This window comes from Emys orbicularis, chromosome 1 (genome assembly GCF_028017835.1).
Source record: "Emys orbicularis isolate rEmyOrb1 chromosome 1, rEmyOrb1.hap1, whole genome shotgun sequence".
Taxonomy (NCBI): Eukaryota; Metazoa; Chordata; order Testudines; family Emydidae; genus Emys; species Emys orbicularis.
In genome coordinates this window covers 308,361,968-308,386,771 of record NC_088683.1, presented here as the reverse complement: position 1 = coordinate 308,386,771, position 24,804 = coordinate 308,361,968, and the positions used below count along the sequence as shown (strand labels likewise).

At 45.8% G+C, this 24,804-nt stretch overlaps 1 protein-coding gene across 1 annotated transcript in view; it reads left to right on the top strand.

Moving 5' to 3' along the window:
• SIAH3 (siah E3 ubiquitin protein ligase family member 3) overlaps positions 1-24,389 on the top strand; it is a 78,057-nt gene extending 53,668 nt beyond the window's left edge. Inside the window, exon 2 of the mRNA XM_065423684.1 lies at positions 23,796-24,389. Within this exon, the coding sequence (XP_065279756.1) occupies positions 23,796-24,389 (594 nt within the window). The remainder of the gene's footprint in view (positions 1-23,795) is intronic.
• Positions 24,390-24,804: the final 415 nt, after the last annotated feature.

Below are 24,804 nucleotides of genomic sequence, written 5' to 3'. Positions count from 1 at the left end.
AAGGCTTTACTAATGATGCAGCAACATAATTTACATGGAGTGAGTGAAATTTCCATGAACTTTTTGTTTCTAAAACCTAAAGATATTTATAGAGGAGTGTTTTTTCCTCTTAAAACCCTGAATACTTAAACTCAAGTCATGCTTTCAGAAGCCAACAAAGTAATGATCAATTATGGTCAATCTTGTACTATAGAGACTCAAAACTGACCCCTCGCTAAACAAATTAAATATCACGTAAAGAAAAAAAACACCCAAACAGCTGAATAGGAGGCGATTTCATTATTATTTGTGCTTCTACAGCCCTCAACTGAGCGTGAGGTGTTGTACATACACATAGCTAGGGACAGTCTGTCCCCTGAAAATCATCTAAATAGATAACCTAGACAAATAGTGAGGGGAAGAAATATTATCCCTCAATTTACAGATGGGGAATTGAGAGAGACTAACTCACACAAGGTCTGTGGCAAATCTAGGAATTAACTTCAGCTCTCCTGAGTCCCAGATGATGGTTTTAACCATAAGACCTGCCTTTCTTTCACAATTGTTATTTATTTTTATAGTGCTCAAAATCATGTTAGCATACTAGGAACTTAGGCCCAGATCTTGAATGGGAGTTGGGTTCCTAAATACCTTTGAGGATCTGGGGCTTAGTGCTTACCCCAGTTCCCATGGATATCATGAAAGTTTGTCTACTGTCATCAGTGGGATTTTGATTAGGCTCTTATAGAAAATTGTATCCCCCTAAGAGCTTACATTTTACATTTCAAGCATGATGCAACAAGTGAGGGCAGCAAAGAAGAAGGGCATTGGGTCGAGCAAAGAAAGGCTTCCAGCAATAACATCTCACACACATACTTATTCGGTTTAGTTATCTTGATAACTCAATTAAGATTTTTTAAAAAAGATAATGATGTTTGATTCACTTCTTATGGACATCCTGAAAAAGGTGAGTCTTAACATGGGATTTGAATGAAGAGACCAGAATTGGGAGGTTCTTTCCATGTACTAGAGGTTGGACAGGGAGAAAAAAAGAGTTGCTTGTTGGACTAGTGGACAAACAGGAAGTTCAGGCTGGCGTCATTGGTGGAGTACAGGCAGTTCAGGGAGTAGACATGGAAGATTATGTGCAATTATTTAGGACCCTGAAGGTTTTTCCTCTCTTCTCTTTCTAATGATTTTTAATACCGTGGCTTCTGCCCATGTGGGACAGTTGGACCAGATTAGCAGACTAATACTTCAGTTTTACCAACTGGTTGTGCACACTCTAACCTATAAAAAGAACAGGAGTACTTGTGGCACCTTAGAGACTAACAAATTTATTAGAGCATAAGCTTTCGTGGGCTACAACCCACTTCTTCGGATGCATGGTTCTCCAAACCATGGGCCAGATTCACAGCTGTGCTAGAGCTTTGCTTGCTGCTATTGAAGATAGTGAGCAGAGATGGTTTTAATCCACTCTCAAATCCCTAGGCTACAGCCCCTGGTACAGACAGAGCAACCTCAAAGCTGGTTACACTGCCCAGGGATCACCAGAGAGCAGTATGCTCCAACTAGGGGACACTGACTGCTAGCCAAGTTCCCTTCACCATGGATGACTAGGTAGGGAGCTAGTGGCACCAACTCTGCTCCCTCAGGGATTCCCTCTTGATGGAGGCATCCTCAGCTGCCCCATTAGGGTAGATTTCTGCCCCCTTTGCACTGGTAGAACAGGACAAAGGGGCTGGAGCAGGGAGCCGGTTTTGGCCTTATGACTTCAAATTGTGCCTGGAGATGGGCCTGAACCCCATTTAAAAAAAAACCCAAACACACACCCTTCTCCCTGAATGTTGGAGAAGTGCAGATTTCAATATGGAATTCACAGCTCAGGCCTGTCATTATAATGGACTGAAACAATACTAACCCCCACAAAGCTTCTCCCCCCAAACACTGAGAAAGTTTGGGCCCAAATCTGGATCTGAACACAACAGCTTAGATTTAACTGCCCGAATTTAATGTGCTGAACTGGAACACCGAATCTAGACTGCTCCAGACATTAGCGAATTAGGAATTAAATCCCAGTTCAGCTGTGCACTTCATGGCGTGGGCCCAGCTGCTCACGACTGCAGGACAGTTGCAAAACTGGAGTTTGGAGCAGCCCATGCTGTGCTGTGGAACATTCAAATCCAGCATGTTTCAGTGATTCAGAAGGGGAACCTAGGACACCAGTTAAAGAAGCCTGACATTCCATAAAATCTCTATCAATGAGGGGGTTTGGAAACCCTGGTTTGGGATTTCTTTTCTCCTAGTAAAAACGAATGTTTTATGTCACAGCCCTGCACTTTCAGGACATGTTATTGAAAGAGTTTTATATTACATTTAAAGTGCCTTATTGGGAAAGCTGGAAATTGTCTGATTTAAGGAAAGAATTTCTATTGTCTGAGTGGATTTGGTCTAATTATCTCAGCTGACATCAATAAACCTGCTCTCCTCTCAGACATGCTGTTACTGTAGTAACTTGTAAATGAATATTGGATGATGAGTTATTGGAGCCAGTCTGAACTGGTAAGTTTAAAAGCACAGCAGGAAACCAGTTCCTCCTTTTCTTTTCCTTTCCATATTAATGTTTTTCCTGTGTGACTGTAAACCAGAAAACCATCAGGGCAGATCCAGGGCCCCCCCTGAACCCTTCATGTCCCTTTCAAACTGAGCATATACAGCCCAGAACTACTTTATCTCTTTGCTTTCAATTAAAGCCCTAATAGCTTTGCACTTTGTAACAAGGTCTGTATGAAATACAGACCGAATAAAGGGTGAAACAAATTGTCTGCTACATTCTAATTTTTGTACTGGGCATTCTTTGCAGTCTGCCCAAGTCAGAGGCAGCACGTGGCTGCACCACCAAGAAGCAGAGCAGGGGCCATATTGTGACTCTGGAGTTATTGGCCGCTAGGTAAGGGCACCAGCGGAATATTTCCCTGCTGGAGCAAGAAGGGAAATCAGAGCAGGAATTGTGACTCTGAGTCACGATCTTTTCCTTGCACTGCTGCTGGGACAGGCTAGCTATACATCACCCCTTACCCGGGACAAGACATAAAATCTCAATCGAGTCCAAAGGGAAGAGGATAAATAAAGGATATCTTAATGCATAAATAGCAGCATGACAGCATAAAATAACCTATACTAAAGGTTATATTCACTCCACTGTCCTATACCCAATCCATCATCAGTATGAAAACATGTGCATAGAATACTTCTAATTTGTGCAGTATGTTGACTGCAGATTGCACTAACTGTTTCAGGTGAAACCACTGTCCAGCTGTGCCTAGGTTGATGTCAGCCAGGCTGCCTTGGCACTCCATGGAACATTTCTCCTTTGCTTTCATGCAAGTTATGCAGTCAGTGATGTCTGTTGCCTTCACTATCTTGCTTTCAAGCTCCTGAATGCACATTCCATCCCCATCCTGCACCTACTGAGTGCATAGCTGAACCTGCATCTCTGCACATTTGTGTAGTCAGTTTATGAAAAGGTGTCATTGGCCGAGGAAAAGGAAGGTATGCACAGTCCCCCAGAATTACAGTGGGGATGGACACAACATCAGTGTCCCCTCCAGCCTAGAAGGGAAACACTCTGCAACTCCACTCCCCCATCTTGGGCCTGGGAGGGGGATGGGTGAAGAGTCCCAGGAGTTGCAGGAGAGGCAGAGGTGGGGCTGGAAGAGGTGATGTGGGGACAGAATGGATGGAGAGCTGGGGGACAAGATTGATTTAAGGTTTGGGGAGCAGAATTAATTGCTGTGAAGGGAATGGGCAGATGTGGGGGTGAGAAGTCACATTAATAAATTTGGGAACATTGGAATCTCTCTCTCTCTCTCTCTCTCTCTCTCTCTCTCTCTCTCAGGGATGGGCAAGGGAGAATTCAAAAATCAAAAGACTGGCCAAAAACCCCACAATATAATAGACTCATGGAAATAAAGCAGCATATATGGCCTGTAGATTCATAGACTCAAAGACTATAAGGCCAGAAGAGACCATTGTGATCATCTAGTCTGACCTCCTGCACATCATAGGCCATAGAACCTTGCTAATCCACTCCTGCAATAGGCCCATAACCTCTGGCCTCAAATCTTGATTTAAAAAGACTTCCAGTTATAGAGAATCCACCTTTTATTCTAGTTCAAACTAGCAAGTGACTCATGTCCCATGCTGCAGAAGAAGGCAAAAACCCCCAGGGTCTCTACCAATCTGACTTTGGGGAAATTCCTTCCCGACCCCAAACATGGTGATCATTTAGACACCGAACACGTGGTTGAGCCACACAGCCACACATCTGGGAAATAATTCTCTGTAGTAACTCAGAGCCCTCCCCAGCTAGTGTTCCATCTTCAGCTGTTGGAGATATTTGCTAATAGCAGATGCAGATGGGCCATATCCTATTGTGCCATATGCAGATGGACCATCATACCATTTGCTCCATAAATTTATCAAGTTCAGTCTTGAAGCTAGTTAGGTTTTTTGCCCCCACTGCTTCCCTTGGAAGGCTGTTCCAGAACTTCACTGCTTTTGATGCTTAGACCTTTTGCAGTATTTCCCCCAGGAATTGAAATGGGGGGGAGGGCTGAAGGGTGAGACTGTGAAGGCAAAGGTTATACTAGATTATCTTTAATCTCCACCTCATCCTCAGTGCTTAGTGTTTCTTCTTTCCTTGTTTTATTTATATAGCTAAAGAACATTTTATATTGGTTTTAATTTCCTTTGCAAGGTCCAGCTCTGTTTGGCTTTTGACAGTTCTCACTTTATCCCTTATTTCCTGACCTCCAAGAGGTAACTTTCCTTGCTGATCCATTCCTTCTTTCCTTCCTTTTAATAACCTATTTGAGATGCTTGTTCATCCAGTTTGATCTGCAACCCTTCCCTATGGGTATTTTCCCATTGATTGGGAACCCAGCTTTGGATAGTTGCTACAACTTTGACTTAAATGTAATTCTAAGCCTCTCCACTTTCAGATCCTTGAATTCTTCACTCCAGTCAATTTCCCTAACTAATTCCCCAACCTCCCTTTAAAAAATTAAGTTTGCCCTTTTGAAATCAAGGATTCTAGTTGCAAACCTATTTTTATTTATCCTTCCATTTAGTTTAAGCTGAATTAACTCATGATCACTCGAATGAACGTTGTCCTCTACACCCAGGTCTTCTATGAGGTCCTCACTACTTACCAATACAAATCTTGTTGGTTCAGTGGCTATTTGGTGAAGAAATCTGTCAGCTATCACATTGAAGATGGGGCAACCAGATTCTACAGGGGTGGTGATCTCTCTTAATTTTCATTAGTTGTCTACATTTAGGGGAGCTCCTCCTCATGGTCTGGCACTGCAGTATCAGGGCTAGCTCACCACAGAGGCACAGAATAGTCTCTTTCCATATCCTGATGTGTCACAGTCACTGCAGCTCATCCTAGGTCTTAAGAACAACTCAGTTACACCTGCCTGTGGTTGTAATGCACACCCAAAAGCCACACTTTGCCCACTGAAGATCAACTACCAGTACAGCTCAGAACTGTCTACTCAGGCAGTGGTAGGTGCATGAACATTGCTCCATCATGAATCAGATGGGTGCTGACAGAAAATCCTTCATCTGCATTCCCACTGCCTCACAAATGCTTTTCAAAAGCTCCAGTAGACATCTTTCTTGCTGAGGAAGGAGAGAGCTGAACATTCACTCTGGCGTCCATTTTGAGAAAAGGATGATGAAATCGTAAAAGTAATCAGTGGATTTACATGATTTTCACTGAGGAACTACTGGAGTTTAAGCTCTTCCACCACAGCTCCCCATAGCTCCCAGAAGACATGCTGAAATTTCTCAGAAGCCCCCACTTCAGCAACGTGGGCCAAGAACTGAGGGATAGGTACCTGGAAGGGAATATGGTACAGTGCTAGCATGAACACAGAACAAAACTGCTGCCAACCTGCATCAAAAACAACATGAGTAGTGTGGAGACACAGCACTGCGTGATCCTATTGGTTCAGTTACTAATGGTGCAAAACTCTAGCGTCGACAAGGCTTAAAACAGCAATTTCTCTCCATATACAGTGGTGCCTCATTAGAAACATTAACACATTCCAGCAGCACAGTGTCACCATCTCATGCCTGATTATGTTGTAAACTGAGATGAGCAAAATGAACTTGAAATTGTCCTCTCAGCACAATTTGATAGTGGTGAAAATAACTCCTTCCACTACCAAACCTCTGACTAATGTATAGTACTTAAGATAGTCTGCTGATGCATTCATAAATTAATAGGATTTCATGTAATTAAAATTTTAAATAAATCTCTAACATGGGCTCTGGTTTTGGATTTCTTAATTTCAGCTATGGAAATTTGGCTTTTGACATCATGGGTTTTTTCCCCTCTTTTCTTTCATCCAACATTTATAAAATCTCATTAGCATACTAAAAAGAGCAGAAAAGAAATTAAATGAAGCCCAGAATTAAAAGGATCACTAGTTTCTTCATGTTAACTTTAGAGCTTTACTCCCTACGTGGTAGGTGTAAATAACATGTGGGTGTGTAACAGTGGGTGGCAACGCTTTTATGAGTCAAATGGGAGCTAAGAATTAGAGAACTAGTGGAGATGGTTTCTATATAGCTGGGGAGATAGGGTGGGGCCCATATAAGCAGAGAAAAGGAGGATGTCAGGCAGAACATAGGAGAGGTAGCACATTTCACAGACTATAGCTCAAGTTGTTAGATCGGGTCCCTTTAAGGAACATTTATACAATTTTTGATAGAAAATCATAACCTCTCTATAGAAGATGCAGAGCTCTGTCCCTTAAGCAGCCTGCATCAGCTAAGGAAAGAAGGGTTCATTTGGGGCCTTCCAAACCCCCTCTCCCCTCTGCACCAGGGGCTTCCTGGGCACCAGGCCTTTTTCCTTCGCTTAGGGCTGTCAACTTTCTGATTGCAGAAAACCGAACATCCCTGCCCTGCCCCTTTATGGAGGCCCCGCCCCCACCCACCCCTTCTCCAAGGCCCCGCCCCTGCTCACTCCATCCCCCCCTCCCTCCATTGCTCGCTCTCCCCCACCCTCGCTCATTTTTACCCGGTTGGGCAAGGGGTTGGGTGTGGGAGGGGGTGAGGGCTCCGGAGTGGGGCAAGAAATGAGGGGTTTGGCGTGTGGGAGGGGGCTCTGGCTGGGGCAGTGTGATAGGGTGTGGGAGGCAGTACAGGCTGTGGGCTGTGGGTGCAGGCTCTGGGTGGGACCAGAAATGACAAGTTCTGGGTACAGGTGGGCTCCGGGCTGTGGCAGGGGGGTGAGGTGTAGGAGGAGGTGAGGACTCGGGCTGGGAGTGCGGGCTTTGGTGTGGGGCTGGGGATGAGGGGTCTGGGGTGCAGGAGGGGGCTCAGGGCTGGGGCAAGGGGTTGGGGTGCAGGCTCTGGGAGAGAGTTTAGGTGTGGGAGGGGGCTTGGGGCTGGGGGTTGGGGTGCAGGAGGGGGTTTGGGGTGCAGGCTCCAGGCAGCGCTTACTTCAGGCAGCTCATGGAAGGGCCACACATTGAACAAGAAGAAGAAAAAAGAATTAAGTAAGCACCATCCAATCTGTGCACTGAATGAAGTGGGGGTCCTCTGGAAAAATGTGATCATGTAACTGAAGGCTGTTATCTCATATTGCATACGCACAGGGAGTTCAAATAAAGGTTGCATGGGGAATGCTCAACCAAGGAACTCCTCCCCAAATCACAATGTGGCTTCAGGCCATCCCGAGGCACAATTGAAATGATCTTCGTGGCATGACAGATTCAGGAGAAGTTCAGAGAGCAACACTAGGAACTGTTCATGGCATTCATTGATCTAACCAAGGCCTTTGACTGTATCAATTGTGATGCCCTATGGAAAGTGCTGTGTAGGTTTGGCTGTCCCCAGAAATTCATTTCCATCATCAGACTACTCCATGATGGGATGACTGCCACCAATTTGTGCAATGGCTCAGAGACCGAACCATTCGTCGTTCGCACTGGTGTCAAGCAGGGCTGTGTCATTGCGCCAACCCTTTCCATTTACCTTGCTGTGATCCTGATTCTCATCCGTGACTACTTTCCTGATGGAATCAGGATTGAGTATCATATGGATGGTCAACTCCTCAATCTCCGACGTCTCCAAAAAAAATCTAAGATCACAAGAATTGGCATCACTGATTCAGTATGCAGATGACTGCGTCATTCTCGCACACAGAGAGGCCGACCTGCAAAGTACCCTAAACCTTTTTGCAGATGCCTATCACAGCCTGGGGCTCTCTCTCTCTCGACATCATGAAAATCAAGGTACTCTACCAGCCCTCACCTGCACAAACTATTCTTTGTACTCCACAAATCACCATCAGTGGAGAACCTCTGCAAAACGTGGACCAATTTCCATACCCTGATAGCCACCTCTCCCAAACAGCCAGCATTGACACAGGAATTGAAGACAGGATCCGCTGTGCGAGCACATCCTTTGGAAAACTACTCAAACGAGTCTTCAGTGATAGGGATTTGCAAACAGGCACCAAAATTTTGGTTTACAATGCAGTTGTCATCCCCACTCTTCTCTATGTGTGTGAGACCTGAGTAAACTATAGACAACATCTCATGTGGCTGAACTGGTTCCAGCGCTGCCTCAGGAGGATTCTTAGGATCTGCTGGGAAGACTGACGCACTAACATTAGCATTCTCTCTGCAGCCAACATCAGCAGTATAGAAGGGCAGGTCATGAAACACCAACGCAGCTGAGCTGGCCACTGTGTACGTAGGCCTGACACTCACCTCCTGAAGCAAGTACTCTTCTCTCAGTTAAGTCAGGGAAGAATGTTGGCATACTGTGGGGCCATGTGGGTACCCATAGCAGTGCCGCTGACTTGAAGGTATAAATCGTCCCCTCACCCACAACTATTTCAGATATGGGGACTATTTATACCTTCAAGTCAGCGGCACTGCTATGGGTACCTGCATGGTCCCACAGTATGCCAACATTTTTATGGCTGACTTAGAACAACACTTCCTCAACTCTCGTCCCCTAGCGCCCCTGCTCTACTTGTGCTAGATTATGACATCTTCATCATCTGGACCCATGGGAAGGAGGCCCTTGAGGAATTCCACCAGGATTTCAACAATTTCCACCCCACCATCAACCTCAGCCTGGACCAGTCCACACAAGAGATCCACTTCCTGGACACTACAGTGCAAATAAGCTATGGTCATATGAACACCACCCTATACTGGAAACCTACCAACTGCTATACTTACCTATATGCCTCCAGCTTTCATCCAGACCACATCACACGATCCGTTGACTACAGCCAAGTCCTAAAATACAACCGCATTTGCTCCAATCCCTCAGACAGAGACAAACACCTAAGGATTTCTATCAAGCGTTCTTAAAACTACAATACCCACCTGGGGAAGTGAAGAAACAGATTGACAGAGCCAGAAGGGTACCCAGAAGTCACCTACTACAGGACAGGCCCAACAAAGAAAGTAACAGAACGCCACTAGCCATCACCTACAGACCCCAACTAAAACCTCTCCAGTGCATCATCAAGGATCTACAACCTATCCTGGAGGACGATCCCTCATTCTCACAGATCTTGGGAGACAGGCCAGTCCTCGCTTACAGACAGCCCCCACCCTGAATCAAATACTCACCAGCAACTACACACCACACAACAGAAACACTAACCCAGGAATCAATCCCTGCAACAAACCCCATTGCCAACTCTGTCTGCATATCTATTCAAGGGACACCATCATAGGACCTAACCACATCAGCCACACCATCAGGGGCTCATTCACTTGCACATCTACCAATGTGATATATGCCATCATGTGCCAGCAATGCCCCTCTGCCACGTACATTGGCCAAACCGGACAGTCTCTACGCAAAAGAATAAATGTACACAAATCAGGCATCAAGAATTGTAACATTCAAAAACCAGTAGGAGAGCACTTCAGTCTCCCTGGACACTCAATAACAGACTTAAAAGTGGCCATTCTTCAACAAAAAACTTCAAAAACAGACTTCAACGAGAAACTGCAGAGCTGGAATTAATTTGCAAACTGGACACCATCAAATTAGGTCTGAATAAAGACTGGGAGTGGCTGGATCACTACAAAAAGTAATTTTCCCTCTGTTGATATTCACACCTTCTTGTCAACTGTTGGGAATGGGCCACATCCACCCTAATTGAATTGGCCTCGTTAGCACTGACCCCCCCACACACACACTTGGTAAGGCAACTCCCATCTTTTCATGGGCTGTATATTTATAGCTGCCTACTGTATTTTTCACTCCATGCATCTGATGAAGTGGGTTATAGCCCACGAAAGCTTATGCCCAAATAAATGTATTAGTCTCTAAGATGCCACAAGGACTCTTCGTTGTTTTTGCTGATACAGGCTAACATGGCTACCCCTCTGAAACCTTAAAAAGAGAGGCATCAACCCAACAAACTGGGAGAACTCAGTGCAGAAAACACTGGTGCCACACCATACACCAAGCCACAGCTCACTCTGTTTCCTTCCCCTCTTGTCCCATACCCCTATGCCAGGGATCCCCAGTTTTCTAAGGTTCCACTCCCAGTATTTCTCTTAGCATTAGGGGCTGGGGGGGGGGCTTGAATACTGGCCCACAGAGTTCTTAGGCTCTAGTAAATTCTGACTTGCCACCTAGTGACCCCCATTGGTTGCTAGAACAAGAAGCTGAACTCTGTCCGAGGACTCTAGGATCTGATTGGCAGAACTTTAGGGGTCCTGATTGGCTCCCTGCTTGTATCTAAACTGAGCAGAAGAACAGGAATTTGTCCATGCAACTGGATTTTTCCTGTTTAGAACTGCTTTCTTTAAACTACCTGCTCCTGCTGCTTGACTCTGATCTCCTGGTAAACTGATCCTACCTGCGTCATGACACCCAACTCCTTGTATGCCCTCTGGCCTCTTTCAGACTCTGACCTTCTGGTATTGGACTCAACCTGGTGCTCAACACTCACTCTGACCACTAAATCAGATTATTCTCATCCCAGTCATGACAGCTATTCAGTCCCAGTTTCCCCCAGATTCCAGTCCCAATCCTCTCCCATGGCTCCTTGTTCCATTCTACACGCCCCGCCTCCCCCCTTAAGTCTGGATCTTGTCCACTCTGCACTCAAATCAGGCAGTTTGCTCCTCAAATTGACCAGTCTTATCTGGGGGTGGGGTGGGGCGGATGGGAGCATATGAGGGAAAGGCTCCTTGTTCTTAGTACTGGTGCCCGGTGCCCAGTCCCAATCCAGCCCACAGCAGCACAGAGAAAGTCCTACTATGCCTTGGGCTGGTGCATGCTCAGTGTGATGGAATCTTTGGGGAATTTATCTGTTCAAGTCTCTTCTGAGGCTATGCACGTTTGATTTTTCAGATGCTTATAACTTAGCAAAACTTGAGTGGAATGTCACAGGAACAGCAAAAGGCACATCTCTGACACAAAGGTTGCCCCCTGCCAAATTTCAAGTCCTTGCTCCAAAGCAAGGAGGGGAGTGGACATTATGTTGTTCTGGGGGGCTCCACCCACCATCTCAAGATTTAAATAGGCTTATCCCTTTTACCAGAGCTACATTCACTTAAAAAACATTTGTGGAAAGGGTATTTATTATGGAAGTTTAATAACTTTGTGATAAATATTTGTTGAAGTTTAAGAACTGTTAGAGGTCTGTCATTTTTATATTGTAACTATTGAACCTCAATAAATATGGTTTTAATAATTAAATGGCATTTAATTAAACACTAAAAGTGACTTTTTAACTCCTTGACTGCTGCTGAATGTCCCAAGTTCCATATTTGATGCAGAATGCACATTCTGAGCTCTGCTGGGATGTATCAAGAACAACCTGATGTTTCATTGATTTTAAATGGAACATCAATAGGATTCTGCAGCACGGCTAATAGAGTGGAGGACAAGCAGCAAATTGGTTACATTTAATCAATTCCTTATTTGAGCTACGTCATTTAAAGTGTGGATCTCAGATTATATGAATGAACATCAAAACTGCATGAGGGAGAAAATTAGACATTGTGGACTTTAGAACTAGAAATCATTCATAAACTGGGAAGAAATATATAACATGTGATGTGTGTCATAGATGAGGTGTGCAGGGGCTGGGGAGGGCATGGGAGTCTAATTCAAAGAGAACTTTATCTGCCTTAACTGACACGTAGAAATATGGGAGCAAGGGTCTACCAAGCCTGTTGTAATTCAGCACAAAAGTTCAAGCACCCGAGGAAACAAGGCCTGGTCTACACTACACCTTTAATTCGGATTTAGTGGCTTTAATTCGAATTAACTCTGGAACCGTCCACACAACGAAGCCATTTAATTCGAATTAAAGGGCCCTTTAATTCGATTTCTGTACTCCACCCCGACGAGCGGAGTAGCGCCAAAATCGAATTTGTCAATTCGAATTAGCGTTAGTGTGGCCGCAATTCGATGTTATTGGCCTCCAGGAGCTATCCCACAGTGCACCATTGTGACCGCTCTGGCCAGCAATCTGAACTCGCATGCACTGGCCAGGTGGACAGGAAAAGCCCCGGGAACATTTGAATTTCATTTCCTGTTTGCACAGCGTGGAGAGCACAGGTGACCACAGAGAGCTCATCAGCACAGGTAACCATGCAGGCTGATAATCGAAAAAGAGCACCAGCATGGACCGTACAGGAGGTACTGGATTTGATCTCTATATGGGGAGAGGATTCAGTGCTAGCTGAACTGCGTTCGAAAAGACGAAATGCCAAAACTTATGAAAAAATTTCCAAGGGCATGATGGAGAGAGGCCACAATAGGGACACAGATCAGTGCCGCGTGAAAGTCAAGGAGCTCAGACAAGCCTATCAAAAAGCAAAGGAGGCAAACGGTCGCTCCGGGTCAGAGCCGCGGACATGCCGCTTCTACGCTGAGCTAAATGCATTTCTAGGGGGGGCCGCCACCACTACCCCACCTCTGACTGTGGATTCCGAGCTGGGGATAATCTCATCAGGGACACCTGATGATTCCGCGGAAGGGGAAGAGGAGGAGGAGGAGGACGAGCTGGCAGAGAGCACCCAGCTCTCCGTTCTCCCCAACAGCCAGGAACTGTTTCTCACCCTGACTGAAGTACCCTCCCAAGCCTCCCAAGCCAGCACCCAAGACCATGACCCCATGGAAGGGACCTCAGGTGAGTTTACCTTTTAAAATATAAAACATGGTTTAAAAGCAAGCATTTTTAATGATTAATTTGCCCTGAGCACTTGGGATGCATTCGCAGCCAGTACAGCTACTGGAAAAGTCTGTTAACATGTCTGGGGATGGAGCGGAAATCCTCCAGGGACATCTCCATGAAGCTCTCCTGGAGGTACTCCAAAAGCCTTGCCACAAGGTTTCTGGGCAGTGCAGCCTTATTCCGTCCTCCATGGTAGGACACTTGACCACGCCATGCTAGTAGCAAGTAATCTGGTATCATTGCCTGACAGAGCCTGGCAGCGTATGGTCCCGGTGTTTGCTGGCATTCAAGCAACATCCGTTCTTTATCTTGCTGTGTAATCCTCAGGAGAGTGATATCGCTTAGGGTAACCTGGTTGAAATAAGGGAATTTAATTAAGGGGACTGAGGTGGCCGTTCCTACTGGGCTGTTTGCCTGTGGCTGAAAAGAAATCCTTCCCTGCATTTAGCCAAGTGCAAGGGGGGGGGGAGGATTGGCCCAGAGCTTTTCGCGTTTTGCTAGCAGGGATCTTCCCTGATACCAGCCAGGCGGTGGGGGGAGGGATAAAGCACTCATCCCAGAGAATTCATGGCGGGTGGGGGGGGGGGTGTTAGTTTGGTTCCTGCAGGGATCTTCCCTGATACCAGCCACGCGGTGGGGGGAGGGATAAAGCACTCATCCCAGAGAATTCATGGCGGGTGGGGGGGGGGTGTTAGTTTGGTTCCTGCAGGGATCTTCCCTGATACCAGCCAGGCGGTGGGGGGAGGGATAAAGCACTCATCCCAGAGAATTGGATGGGGGGGGGGTGTTAGTTTGGTTCCTGCTGGGATCTTCCCCGATACCAGCCAGGCGGTGGGGGGAGGGATAAAGCACTCATCCCAGAGAATTCATGGCGGGTGGGGGGGGGGGTGTTAGTTTGGTTCCTGCTGGGATCTTCCCTGATACCAGCCAGGCGGTGGGGGGAGGGATAAAGCACTCATCCCAGAGAATTCATGGCGGGTGGGGGGGGGGTGTTAGTTTGGTTCCTGCAGGGATCTTCCCTGATACCAGCCAGGCGGTGGGGGGAGGGATAAAGCACTCATCCCAGAGAATTGGATGGGGGGGGGGTGTTAGTTTGGTTCCTGCTGGGATCTTCCCCGATACCAGCCAGGCGGTGGGGGGAGGGATAAAGCACTCATCCCAGAGAATTCATGGCGGGTGGGGGGGGGGTGTTAGTTTGGTTCCTGCAGGGATCTTCCCTGATACCAGCCACGCGGTGGGGGGAGGGATAAAGCACTCATCCCAGAGAATTCATGGCGGGTGGGGGGGGGGTGTTAGTTTGGTTCCTGCAGGGATCTTCCCTGATACCAGCCAGGCGGTGGGGGGAGGGATAAAGCACTCATCCCAGAGAATTGGATGGGGGGGGGGGTGTTAGTTTGGTTCCTGCTGGGATCTTCCCCGATACCAGCCAGGCGGTGGGGGGAGGGATAAAGCACTCATCCCAGAGAATTCATGGCGGGTGGGGGGGGGGGTGTTAGTTTGGTTCCTGCAGGGATCTTCCCTGATACCAGCCAGGCGGTGGGGGGAGGGATAAAGCACTCATCCCAGAGAATTGGATGGGGGGGGGGGTGTTAGTTTGGTTCCTGCTGGGATCTTCCCCGATACCAGCCAGGCGGTGGGGGGAGGGATAAAGCACTCATCCCAGAGAATTCATGGCGGGTGGGGGGGGGGTGTTAGTTTGGTTCCTGCAGGGATCTTCCCTGATACCAGCCACGCGGTGGGGGGAGGGATAAAGCACTCATCCCAGAGAATTCATGGCGGGTGGGGGGGGGGTGTTAGTTTGGTTCCTGCAGGGATCTTCCCTGATACCAGCCAGGCGGTGGGGGGAGGGATAAAGCACTCATCCCAGAGAATTGGATGGGGGGGGGGTGTTAGTTTGGTTCCTGCTGGGATCTTCCCCGATACCAGCCAGGCGGTGGGGGGAGGGATAAAGCACTCATCCCAGAGAATTCATGGCGGGTGGGGGGGGGGGGTGTTAGTTTGGTTCCTGCTGGGATCTTCCCTGATACCAGCCAGGCGGTGGGGGGAGGGATAAAGCACTCATCCCAGAGAATTCATGGCGGGTGGGGGGGGGGTGTTAGTTTGGTTCCTGCAGGGATCTTCCCTGATACCAGCCAGGCGGTGGGGGGAGGGATAAAGCACTCATCCCAGAGAATTGGATGGGGGGGGGGTGTTAGTTTGGTTCCTGCTGGGATCTTCCCCGATACCAGCCAGGCGGTGGGGGGAGGGATAAAGCACTCATCCCAGAGAATTGGATGGGGGGGGGGTGTTAGTTTGGTTCCTGCTGGGATCTTCCCTGATACCAGCCAGGCGGTGGGGGGAGGGATAAAGCACTCATCCCAGAGAATTGGATGGGGGGGGGGGGGGTGTTAACCTTCAGCAGCAGAAAACAAGCTAACAGGAAAACTGCAGCACAACGGGCTTTGCTTGGTATGTGGGAAAGCAGGGCGCAGAAGCCTAAAGACAGTGGCTTACCATGGCAGCATGCAAGGTGAATTCTGTTGCCCCGACCTGCGTCTGTGATCTCTAGCAGCAAAGCCACAGGCACTCAATATTAAGAGGCAAAATGCGACCTTGCACAGAAATCACATGTGCTATGTAATGTGAATAGTATACACCGTGAAAGAGTATAAGCATTGTTCTGAAAAATGTATCTTTTAAAAAAATTCTCTCCTTTTTTCACTCCCTCCAGCAGGTGCAAATGTTTCAAGCCTCCCTCCTCCTTCCCGAAGGCTATCCCAGATAAGGCGTCGTAAAAAAAAAACGAGAGAAGAGATGTTTTCCGAAATCATGCAATCCACCAGGAATGAAAGAGCTCATCTGAATGAGTGGAAGGAGACGGTTTGCAAGTATAGGAAAGAAGCCAGTGACCGTGAGGACAGGAGGGACCAACGTGAGGACATGAGGGACCAACGTGAGGACAGAAGGGACCAACGTGAGGAGAGGAGAGACGCTCGAGATGAGAGATGGCGGCAGGAAGATCAGAGGAGTCGGGAAGCAACGCTGGGGCTGCTGCGTGAGCAAACAGACATGCTCCGGCGTCTGGTGGAGCTTCAGGAACGGCTGCTGGAGAACCGAGTGCCGCTACAGCCCCTGTATAACCCCCCTACCTCCTCACCATGTTCCATAGCCTCCACACCCAGACGTGTAAGAACACGGGGGGGGAGGCTCCATACACCCTCCCATTCCACCCCAGTGGACAGCCCAAGCAAAAGGCTGCCATTTTTTTAACCTTTTTTTACTGGGCTTTTCCTTCCCGCTGATCCTCCTCCCAAACCCCACTCAGGTTCTGTGCCGCTACAGCCCCTGTATAACCCCCCTACCTCCTCACCATTTTCCATAGCCTCCCCACCCAGATGTGTAAGAACACGGGGGGGGAGGCTCCGTACACCCTCCCATTCCACCCCAGTGGACAGCCCAAGCAAAAGGCTGCCATTTTCTTAACCTTTTTTTACTGGGCTTTTCCTTCCCGCTGATCCTCCTCCCAAACCCCACTCAGGTTCTCTCCCTCTTTTTATAATCAATTCATAAAGAATAAATGATTTTTAAACAATGGTGACTTTATTTCCTTTGAAAGCAAGCTGGGGGAAGGGGGAGGGTGGGTTCCTTACAGAGAATGAGTCAATAAAGGGGGCGGGTTTTCAGGAAGGATAAACAAACATAAATTTCACACTGTAGCCTGGCCAGTCATGAAACTGGTTTTCAAAGCTTCCCTAATGCGCAGCGCTTCATCGTGTGCTCTTCTAATCGCCCTGGTGTCTGGCTGCGAGTAATCAGCAGCCAGGCGATTTGCCTCAGCCTCCCACCCTGCCATAAAGGTCTCCCCCTTGCTCTCACAGAGATTGTGAAGCACACAGCAAGCAGTAATAACAATGGGGATATTGGTTTGGCTGAGGTCTGAGCGAGTCAATAAGGATCGCCAGCGACCTTTTAAACGGCCAAATGCACATTCTACCACCATTCTGCACTTGCTCAGCCTGTAGTTGAACAACTCCTGACTCCTGTCCAGGCTGCCTGTGTATGGCTTCATGAGCCATGGCATTAAGGGGTAGGCTGGGTCCCCAAGAATAACAATTGGCATTTCAACATCCCCCACGGTTATTTTCTGGTCCGGAAAGTAAGTCCCTTGCTGCAGCCGTTTAAACAGATTGGTGTTCCTGAAGACGCGAGCGTCATGAACCCTTCCCGGCCAGCCCACATGGATGTTGGTGAAACGTCCCTTGTGATCCACAAGTGCTTGCAGCACCATTGAGAAGTACCCCTTGCGGTTTATGTACTGGGTACCCTGGTGCTCCGGTGCCAAGATAGGAATATGGGTTCCATCTATTGCCCCACCACAGTTAGGGAATCCCATTGCAGCAAAGCCATCCACTATGACCTGCACATTTCCCAGAGTCACTACCTTTCGTAGCAGCACCTCCGTGATTGCTTTGGCTACTTGCATCACAGCAGCCCCCACAGTAGATTTGCCCACTCCAAATTGATTCCCGACTGACCGGTAGCTGTCTGGCGTTGCAAGCTTCCACAGGGCTATCGCCACTCGCTTCTCAACTGTGAGGGCTGCTCTCATCTTGGTATTCTGGCGCTTCAGGGCAGGGGAAAGCAAGTCACAAAGTTCCATGAAAGTGCCCTTACGCATGCGAAAGTTTCTCAGCCACTGGGAATCGTCCCACACCTGCAACACTATGCGGTCCCACCAGTCTGTGCTTGTTTCCCGGGCCCAGAATCGGCGTTCAAAGCCTATAACCTGGCCCATTAACATCATAATCTCCAAAGCACCGGGGCCCGCGGTCTCAGAGAATTCTGTGTCCGTGTCCATGTCCTCATCACGCTGGTCGCTGCGCTGCAATCGCCGCCTCCTCCTCCTCCTCGCCTCTTTTTTCTGGTCCTGTGTAAGCATAAACTCCACGAGAAAGCGCGAGGTGTTTATAATGTTCAAGACTGCGTTCTGGAGCACAACGGGATCCATGCTTGATGCAGAATGGAGTCTGCAGAGTTCACTCAGGAAAAAAGGCGCGAAATGGTTGTCTGCCGTTGCTTTCAGGGAGGGAGGGGGAGGCTGTACCCAGAACTACCTGCGACAATGTTTTTTGCCCCATCATGCACTGGGGTCTCAACCCAGAATTCCAAGGGGGGTGGAGACTGCGGGAACTATGGGATAGCTATGTAAAAGCTACCCACAATGCAACGCTCTGGAAATCGATGCTACTATGGTAGCTTGGACGCACACCACCGAATTAATGGTGCCTAGTGTGGCCGAATACATTCGAATTTATAAAATCGGTTTCCTAAATTCGAATTATATAAATTCGAATTAATCCTGTAGTGTAGACATACCCCAAGTCATTTGTGTCCCTAAAAGGAACAGTGTCTGCTTCTCACCTGCACTATTTGTAAAATTCCAGCTTATCAAGGTGCACTTGGCTGTCACTCAACCTAAATTTTTACAAAAAATCAGAAATGTGGGGCTGCAAGTGACTTCGAGAAGTCATCAAGTCCAGCGTCCTGCACTGGGGTAGGAGCAAATAAACCTGCGTGTCCCTGGCAGGTGGTTGTCTAACCTGTTCTTAAAAGCCTCTAGTGACAGGGATTCCACAACCTTCCTTGGGAACCTATTCCAGTACTTAACTATCCTTGGAGTTAGAAAGATTTTCCTAATATCTAACCTAAATTTGCCTTGCTGCAGATTAAGCCTATTATTTCTTGTCCTACCATTAGTGACATGGAGAACAATTGATCACCATCCTCTTTATAACAGCCCTGCACATATTTAAACATATAAGGTCCTCCCTCAGTCTTCTCTTCTCAAAACTAAACATGCTCAGTTTTTTTTTTTTAACGTTTCCTCATAGGTCAGGTTTTCTAAACGACTTATCATTTTTGTTGTTGTCCTCTAGACACTCTCCAATTTGTCCACATCTGTCTTAAAGTGCAGTGCCCCAAACTGGACACAATACTCCAGCTGAGGCCTCACCAATGCTGAGGAGAGTGGGACAATTACTTCTCGTGTTTTACATACATCACTCCTGTTAATGTGCCCCAGATTGATATTAGCCTTTTTAGCAACCGCATCACATTTTGGCTCATGTTCAGTTTCTGATCAACTATGACTCCAGATCCTTTTCGGTGGTACTTCTTCCTGGCCAGTTATTTCCCATTTTGTATTTTTGTATTTGATATTTCTTTCCAAAGTGTAGTATATTGCACTTGTCTTTATTGAATTTCATCTTGTTGGCTTCAGACAAATTCTCCAATTTGTCAAAGTCATTTTGAATTCTAGTCCTGTCCTCCCAAGTGCTTGCAACCTCTCCCAGCTTGGTGTCATTTGCATATTTTTTCCACTTCATTATACGAGTCATTAATGAAAATGTTGAATAGTACCAGAGCTAGGAGAGACCCTCGTGGGACCCCACTAGATACATCCTCCCAGTCTGGCAGTGAACCATTGATAACTACTCTTTGAGTACAGTCTTTCAACCAGTTGAGCACCTACCTTATAGTAATTTCATCTAGCCCACATTTCTCTAGTTTGTGTATGAGAATGTCATATGGGACTGTGTCAAAAGCGTTACTAAAAATTAAGAAAAATCCCATCTACTGCCTAAATGGCAGTATAAAGAGAGTGCAGTCTTCTGGGAAGAGCAGGGTGTTGGGACTCCTGGGTTTTATCTTCTGCTCTGCCACTGATTTGCTGAGTGACCCTGTGCAAAGACTCCCATTGACTTTGACTTTGGATCAGGCCCATGACCTGTCTGAGCAAATAAGCAAGGATTTTGTGAGAATTAATTGATGTTTCTAAAGCACGCTGTGATCACTGGATAAAACCCAGTTATACAAGTATCCAGAAAGATCTGACTACTAACAGCAGTTTCTCTTCTGTCAGCAATCCTTATTGGCCAGGTACAGAGAGAGTCACCCCCGCTCACTGAGCGTGATGTTCTCATTTTCCTGTCAGCTAACAGAAACGAATAACCCTACAGTCCTCAGTCATTACTAAAGCAAAGGCCAAATTCTTCTCTCACATACATTAGTGTAGATCTAAAATATTCAGATTATTTATATCCCAGTAGTGCTAATAGGTCCTAATGAAGATAGGGGCCCCATTGTGTTAGGTGCTGTATATGTGCTTGTGGTGACACTGTCTGCTTCAAAGAATTGACAGTCTATATAGTCCAGACAGACAAATGGTGCAAGAAAGGAAAGATCATTATCCCTGTTTTACAGCTGGAGAACGGAGTCAGAGAGAGATTAAGTGATGTGCCCAGGTTCAAACAGAAAATGTGTGGAAGAGACAGAAACTGAACCTGGATCTTCTTCATCCTAACAACAAGCCCAAACGTCCTCTCTCTTGTTTTGTAATTCAGCTGAGTTTGCCATGTATTTATAAATATGCCTTTTGGCAAATGGATCAGTTAGGCATTGCACTTGATTGTTTGTTTTTAAAGAGAACCACAGTCCAATAAGTCTTACCTTAAAAAAAAAAAACATGCCAGAAGGAAGCTGTTTGTGTGGGTCAAACATGGGAAAAAGTTCATAAGTATTCATTTGAACACTTAAACTAATTCACTATTGTTATATTCATGCCTCTTTGTGTGTGTGTGTGGGTGCAACTCATGCCTGTGCGTAGAACCAGCAAAAGGCCTATATACCACTTAAATCTCAAGGGTTTTAGGAGATATTCTAGCAAATGAGTTTTCTGGCAGGAATGTTCATTGAGACTATGGATTTTAAACAAATCTTGCAAAATATTTGCAGAAGTGAATTTTGAATTCATACGTGTAAGTATTCATACCAGAAACTCAGTGCCAAGGGTTGCTGTTATCCAGTCAGACAATAGAAACTCACCATGTGACCTTCATGTAATCAACCTATCTTGAAGTTCCAGTATTTCATACTAATCTGACTTGAAACAAGATACCAACCTGGCATTCTTCACTGAAATGATATAACAAATCCTTTCCAATACTGAATACATTTGAGAAATTCACAATTTGTTTGTGGAAAATTCACAAAGCTAGGAAGAGGTAAAATTCAATGAATTAAATTATTCATTACAAATTATTTACCCAGCTTCTGAGCCACTAAAGAATGATTGTCATAGCATGATATTTGCAGAGACATGTCTTTTTTTTTTTTTTACCTTGACTACGATTCAGATGGATGAGCTACCATTATACACCATGCTAGTGTAACTTATCAAATTAGGAGAATACATTTTTAAATTCAATTACACTCTCAATGGAAATGGTTTCTCTGACTCTGGTAATCTTTGGAGAGGAATTATACACAGTTAATAAAGCTTTACATTTCAAAACCTAATTTTGAATGTTATTCCAGAGGTTAATTTAAGATCCATCTTCCAAAATGGAAGTTAAATAAAACTGATAGACGATTGGAATTTGTTGAGTGGTTGAGAGGCTTATCAGCATGTGAGTAAGAGTTCATTAGTTTTAATTAGTATAATCACTAATGTTGCATTAACAATTTGCTGAGTGAAAGTAATTGCTCACACCCATTGTATTAGATGGGGAGATTAGAATTCATTTTATGAAGCAATTAGCATTTCAGTGATTTTAAAAAAGGGCCTTTTATGATCTGCTGTCGCAATAACCTCCTTCACCAAAATATGGTTTAAATTAACTATAACTTTCATCCAAATAAGAAGAAGGAAGAAAGGCAGGATAAGGTGTGAACCTGTCATCCCTTTATGATAAGCAGGCAGCTAAAGGCAGACACCTTAATTAGTTTATAATGATCTACTTTATTTTCCAGGCAATGCTGGTTATTTATCAATCTTTGGTTCAGTATCTTGTTGGAAATTTTAAATTCTTGGATTTTAACACAACAAAATACATACATAATAATTTGGAGTAATAATTCTCCAAAGCAAGTACTAGATGGTTCAGTACATGTTTAAATGATCCATTACTCTTTGCATCAAATATCGAAGAAAGTAGATGTACAGGGTCTCAGTGAGTACCACCAATTACACAGCAGCACATTTAACACTGTCTTCTGCCCACTGTAGCTTTAGAGGTTACATATCAAAATTCAACTGCCTGAAAAGCCTGGACTATACAATCATGCCTTTCAAGTGAATATTGATCATTTACATAGTGGGGCAATTTACGAGTGGATATCCCCCAGAATGTCTGGGGTGACAAAGTCCAAGTGATGTGGAAATAATAATGGAAGGAGACTTCAGTCCAGAATGTGGGACAGGGTGGGATAGTTAGGCCTCAGCAACTTGACATTCACAAGCGAACGCCAAATGGCCTGATAAATTCCCAGTTCTACTAGAGACATAATCAGGAGAGGGGCGGGTGATAGCTGTTCTGATACATACTGTTGTTTCCTGCTTCAGGTGAAATGTGTTAAAATGAACAGTATTGCTGGACAAAGTGTCAAAACATTATATCAACACATTCATTTCAGCACATGGTTTGTTCTGCAGCAGCATGCTCATTGTCTCTCATTGCTTTTGCTGGTGCATGAACACCTCCCATGGCTGAAAATGGGTAAAGAGACTTGGGTTTCAAGTAGTAAACTGCCACTAGTGTCAAGTGAACTTTGAAGGGTTGAATACTCACTGCATTCTTTTTCCTCTGTCACTCACAAAATCCTGTGCTGAAGAGGTGTTGGCAGGTCCTCTCAGAGCAGTGGATCTTGGAGTTAGCTCCCCATTGAGATGTATGAGACAGTTCCTATCACTCAGAGCTATTGTTTCAGGATGCCCACAGACTGAGGCAGAGGTCACTTCATCAATTAAACTCAAAAATATAAATTGAGTGTTTCTTCACACCCATGAGGATAGAAACTTGTATTTTTTTTTTTAATGAAAGCTGAAATGTTGACACAATCACCAGGACTCCAAGAGCTGGTGTCTCTGTACATGGGCTATTGTGCCACTGCCTCAATCTGTTGTGTGTCCACCTTTAGATATATATATGGATAAAAAAGCAAGATTTAGGCACAAAGTATTTTTTTTTTCATAAAGAAAAATACTGAGGCCATCATACGCAATGAAAATTGATTTTGGTTCACAAATTATGTGTTATGCATGTTATTTCAGATTTAAAAAAAAAGTACATGTTTGCCAGAGTGTCTCATTAAAGGGTAATAAAGCTATAAATATTGCATTTCCCTGTTAGGAGCTCTAGGAGCCATAACTGCATAAAATGCCCCATACTCTCCGTGTTTTTTACAAAATACAGATTTGTTTCCCTTGAACTAATGCAATTGCTTTTTAAAACACATACATCACTTTCATTTAAGATGATTTATTGCAGTCCTGCTGGTTTATCTTTTCCCCTGCAGAACGAGACAGCTGCTGGCACCTTTTGCTGTCTGTACAAGTCCACATCTTGCTCACAGTGGGTATGTCTGATCTCAAAGGTGCTGAGTTCCTTCTGTTTCCATTGATGTCAATAGGATTTGCAGGTGCTCAGCACCTCTCAGGACCAGGCCCTGTAAGTATGTTCCAAGTCAGTGCCTGGAATGGTATCCCGAGCTTTCATCATGTTTTTTTTTTCTCTTCTTCTTGCAGTATGTGTCAAACAGGCATGCAGTCGGTCAGACCTCCACAGAGCAAGGCAGCCTTCATTCCCACCATCCCCTCGAGACAGTGCATGACCCGCAACGGATTCCTTGCATGTGCCCTCTGTTTTCTTGTCAATGGGAAGGCCATGTAGAAGTGGTGGTATCACATCTGAGACAGACGCATCGGATCAACATCCTTCATGGGGCAGAGATTGTTTTCCTGGCCACAGACATGCACCTCCCTGCACCAACAGATTGGATAATAATGCATTCTTGCCTGGGCCACCATTTTTTGCTTGTGCTCAGGAAGCAGGAGAAATACGAAGGCCACCCCCAGTTCTTTGCCACCATGATGTTGATTGGCACCCCCACACAAGCCGATAACTTCACCTACAGGCTTGAGCTCAACAGGAATCAGAGGCGCCTGAAGTGGGAAGCTACCCCGAGATCGGTACTGGAGTGCGTTGACTCTGTCATATCAGACGGCGATTGCCTTGTCCTTAACACCTCACTGGCCCAGCTCTTCTCTGATAATGGAAGCCTGGCTATAGGAATTGCAATAACTGCCAGCAAAGTTCACGCTGCTGAAGCAGAAATGTAAAGAAGAAAACTCTGTGCTTCAGCAGCTGGAGAAAGCCAGAACTAATGGACTTTTTGGGGGTCTCAGGTCTTTTGTGGTCTTTCGTACCTGTCCACAGTGGGCATTATGTAAACATCCAGTGATTAAGGCCTTTGTGTAATGTATTCGCTGTTTTGTTAATACAATTTTACGACACATTTTAACGGTGATAATCAAGTTGTTGTCTCCATCAAAATAAGCCACTGAATCTCTTGAGCAGAGACGGCCAGCATGGAAAGAACCAGCAGGATGACTTGTAGAATCCTTGGTTTGGATACACTATGCAAATACTTTTCCTTTAGTGTCTGCCTAATAACCAAGTACTAATGAAGCTCTCTGTTCCTGGTAGTAAGGTGAAATATTTTCTATGGGACAGAGGTTCTTGCTTGGCCCATTT